The sequence below is a fragment of the Condylura cristata genome, unplaced genomic scaffold (assembly GCF_000260355.1).
Source record: "Condylura cristata isolate star-nosed mole 26May11 unplaced genomic scaffold, ConCri1.0 scaffold00001, whole genome shotgun sequence".
Lineage (NCBI taxonomy): Eukaryota > Metazoa > Chordata > Mammalia > Eulipotyphla > Talpidae > Condylura > Condylura cristata.
Genome location: NW_004567102.1, coordinates 87,065,089 through 87,069,563, shown reverse-complemented (window position 1 = coordinate 87,069,563; position 4,475 = coordinate 87,065,089). Strand labels below are relative to the sequence as shown.

Here is a 4,475-nt window from a genome sequence, read left to right as displayed (position 1 = left end):
AGCATCGGGGACGCAGCAGAGCTTCCCGGACCCCCCAGGGCACTGTGAGTAGGAAGAGAGGACCAGAGCCGGGACCCGGTGCCCGGGCAGCCGGAGCAACGAAGCTGAGTGAGAGGCGGGGTGACCCAGCGAGGAAAGTGATGGCCGCCTTGCTGCAGAGGCCTTCTGGGCGGGCCCTAGCCGGCCCAGATTGCGAGAGGCTTCTCTTTAGTGCTTAGAACCCCTCAGCCTCGGCTCCCTGAACCAGTGGGCGCGGGGTCCTGTTTCCCTGCCATTTGGATTAGAGTCCAGATGCATTTTTTGAGAACCCCAAACCATTAAAGAGCCATCCCCTACTTCTGCATTTCATTAAACATAAAAATGTGATCTGAAAATCCCAAGATGTAAACGTGAAGGCACAAAAACACAATAATGTTTATCCCCCCCGGCCCCCCCCCCAGTCTCTGTAAAAAATTCCAGCTGGAGACAACAGAGAAGGGGAATTTACTGAACATCTGAACTAGGACTGAAGGCCCGGCCGGGCCCCCCACTTCCACTTGCTAGTACTGGTCCAAGTTTCTGACTCACTTTCACCAAGCGCTTTATAGTACAGAGTTATGTCCTCCTTTTCTTAGAGTTGACCTTTTTCCCCAAGTTATTTTCTAACTGCAGAGTTTCTGGATATGGTGGCCACGTCCTAGAATAACCTCAACTCCGAGCACTAAGAGTTCCATTCCCCTATAAGGAATCGCCATCCAACAGAGTCCGGACTCGGAACACATCCAGGATGGGAAGCAGGGTCGTGGGGTGGCACAGGAACCTGAGGGAGAGCACCGAGGGGGGACAAAGCGGGGCCCCGGCTGACGCGTCTGCGTGTTTGCTTCCAGCCGCCTTTGGCGTGGTCGCGGGGGGCCTGGTGCTGCTGCTGCCCGAGACCAGAGGGAAGGCGCTGCCCGAGACCATCGAGGAGGCCGAGCACATGCACAGGTAGGGCCGGCGCCGGTCACGCAACGGCCAGGTCAGGGCTCCACCTCGCACGGGACACTGAGAGCCGTCGGGCCAAGGCCGAGGCAGAGCGCAGGGAAGAAACAGCAGAACATGAAGACGCGACGGGCAGACACAGAGCACGGTCCCCTCGGGGCAGGGAAGTCTTTGGAAATATGAGCAACGTTGAAGATCTCGTAAAAAAGACCAGAAGCGTTGCTTTCCTAAGAAATGGTAGATTTGGTACCGATCACCTAACGTGAGAGAGCCAACAAACGTGGACAGAAGGTGTCGTCTTCTGTGAAGGGCTGTTTCCCCCCGTAGATTGAGCCCTAAGGAGTCCACTGGACGATCACACACGGAAAGAGGGGTCTAAGGTCTCGCACTGATAACTCTTGGGGGGGGGGAGTAAAAGCAGTTCTCCAACCCGTGAAGGTGTGCTCAGCCTGCTTCGTCAGAGACGTGCAGAGGAGCAGGGCCGCGCTCACAGGGCCCCACGCCAGGCTGACACGCTGCGCAGCTGCGAACCAAGTGACCTCGGTGAAAGCGTCTTTAACATGTCCACTTGGACTGCAAAAGATCAAAGCAGGTAACATGCTGTGTCGGGAGAGAATGCAGGGAGCAGTCTCCTCCACCCTGGAAGGCCTTCGCCGTGAAGCCTGTGCTGGGCCATGTGATAATAGGGGCAAAATGACAAAGGTGCCCTTTCCCTTACCTGGCAGTCGTCAGCTCCAGGAATGTACATGCTAAAACGACTATGTACAGGGTTATTCATTGAAGCAACATTTTATGTAACAAGATTGGAAGTAACCTATTGCCCGTCTATCAGGAGAGCAATGATAAAGATGATGACCTGTCATTCGGTGAAATACTATACAGCCTTTAAAAAGCATGAGGTCACTTGATGTGTATACTGAGAAGGAAAGTCCTCTATGATTCATTAGCAGAAAAAAAGCAAAACATACAAAAGCATATTCTACCCTTTGTATAAAAAGGACAAAGCATGTGCTGATTTAGATTTATTTGTTAATATAAAATAGAGATGCATAGCTACACTTTGCTTTTGTCTGCACATGAATATGCAAGAACCATGACATGGGTTTTCTAGGGCTGGGCAGCTGTTAGGTATAAGTGGCGGGGAGCATTTTCAGTGTCGTTCAAAAGGAATTTTCTACTAGATGAACCTATTCAAAAAGGAAACAAAAACTCTGAATAGCGAGGAACATTCTTGACACGTTCCTCGCAAGCTTGCTCATGCGCCGAGCGGTGAGCTCAGGAGCGCATATGCTTTTATTTATTTCATCCACACACCATTTAGGACTTTTGTCCGTCCCGCACCACTCGCCCATTTCATCCCATCCATACTTGGGCAGCTGCTGCAGAACCACCTCAGCAGCCTTGGAATTTTCCTAGAACTAGAAACTTGGAGCAGAAGAGAGCTCTGGCCACGGGGAGAAGCCGGCGCTGGCTACCACACCCCCCCGTCTCCAGTGCTTCGCCTGGCCCTTGGTACTGAAGTGGGAAATTCCACACAAACTGGGCTTCCAGCAACTGTCAGAAAAAAACTCAGAGGTTCGCTAACACAGAGCAGGCATTTCTTCTCGCGGACCACCTGCAGGAGCGAGGGACAGCTCAGCGGTGGGAGGACGTGGTGCCGAGGCGCCCGGGCTGCCAAGGGCCCCCACTGAACCCCCGGAACAAGTGGGCATTGGAGTCCGAGACCCTTGATCAACTGCCCTTGCACCCCCATATCAGCGCAGCCTCCTTGCAGCACGCTGGCAGCTCCTGGAGCGCAGACACGGCGCCTTCGCCGCCGTTCCCAGCTGAGACCCGTCTGGCTTCTCCCGCCACCCCCAGGCCAGGAAGGCGGTGGCGCGTGGTGATGAGGAAGGAGCAAGAGTCCCGGAGTCTGGCTGGCCGGCTCCTCGCGTCTCCTGCATGGGGGCTGACCCCTCCAGCCTGTCTTCCCCTGTCGTTCCTGTCTTCCGCTGCCCACCCACTGGTCTCCGACAGGACTCTGGGTGGGCATGGAAAGCGCCTGGCACGTGACTGCCCAACAGCCACTGGAACGATTCACTGGCGTTTCCATGGCTGTTTCGTAGGACAGGAAAGTTTACGCCGGTGATGTGTCGAAATCAAATGCAGCTGGCTGGGGATCGGGCAGCTCGAGAGAACCCCCCATCCCCATCTCCCCGCCGCTGGTCCCCATCCCCCCCGCCACCGGCCCCCCCGAGGCGACAGAGCCTGTAAAAGAGCACCCTCACAGCCTTTCTAGTTTAGTGTCCTGAAGACGGGTCTGTAAAGCTCCACACTTGTCTGGTCTCTTTCTAACAACCCAGCTGCAGTGCAGAGACTGCAGGCAGGGCCACCCCGAAGGCTTGGGGAGCGCAGGGGGACCCCGCAGAGAGACACGGAGGGGCACATGGCAGGGCACCAGGGTCCAACCAGCCACCTCATTCAGAAGTGACCCAGGCCCAGGGAGCCGCAGAGAGAGCGGGGTGGGGCCGAACCCCCTCCTGGGTTCCTAGGGGTGCACAAAGACAGTCCTGGGCTTGCCTGCACGCCCCCCTTCACCCCCAGGGTTGCTTTCTGTAGGGTGGGGTGGCCCTGGCTCACGCTTACTGAGAGCTTTCCACAAGCTCTTTCCGGGCGCGTCTGTGCCGCCTCGGTTAATTCCGAGCCAGCCGCACAGGTGCTGCTGACGGGCCAGTCTCAGGCGGCGAGCGGGCCTGGCCTCCTCCTGCCACCCGCCCCCAGGGGCTGCCCCCGTCCCTGGTCAGCCAGCGACCGTAGCGCAGCGGGCTGGCTGGCCGCCTCCCGGGCCTGCGTGGACGCCGGCGACGCAGGTGCCCTCTGCACCCTGCTGGGCCCAGGAACTGAGGCAGGACCCAGCTCTTGCTGGGGGACAGCAGGGGCCGCCCTGGTCTCAGTGTCCCACCAGCCAGGGCCGGCCAGAGGGCGTCTGGGAGGCCACAATCGGGAAGGGCATTTCCACGAGGAGGGCGGGGAGAAAACTCGCCCTTCAAATGACAATTGACCTTTCACTTTGTAAGATGTAAACGTGAAGGAAGACGGGAAGGAATTGCTCAGATTCTACCTGCAGAACGGACAGGCTGTGCGGCTCTGCCAGCATCGTCCTGGCTGATGAGAGGCCAGGCAGCGCCCTGCCCACCTTGCCCTGGAGAGGAGAGGGCAGCGCCCGCTCGGCCAGCAGCAGGCCAGGCGGACGCTTCGGTGACGGCCCGCCCACACTGTTGAGCACGCCCTGCCACCGACCCCGGGAGTCCCCGCGGCGCCGCCGAGAGCCGGACCCTGTCCCCCAATAGATTTTGCTCCCTTGTTCTGCCGTTGTAACCACTTTCTCCCCTTTCCACTTGTCCTCAGCTCAAGAAAAACCAAAGAAAATATGATTTACCTCCAAGTCAAGAAGTCGGACATTCCCCCCAGCTGAGATGCAAGACCACAGCTCCACAGCCACCTTCCTGGCGCTGCAAGGACCCGCCCACGGGCCC

General features: G+C 57.7%; 1 protein-coding gene across 1 annotated transcript in view; it reads left to right on the top strand.

Moving 5' to 3' along the window:
• Positions 1–4,469, top strand: part of SLC22A2 (solute carrier family 22 (organic cation transporter), member 2) — a 22,562-nt gene extending 18,093 nt beyond the window's left edge. Inside the window, 2 exon segments of the mRNA XM_004695991.2 lie at positions 867–966; positions 4,348–4,469. Of these exon segments, the coding sequence (XP_004696048.1) occupies positions 867–966; positions 4,348–4,414 (167 nt within the window). The 3' untranslated portion in view covers positions 4,415–4,469.
• Positions 4,470–4,475: the final 6 nt, after the last annotated feature.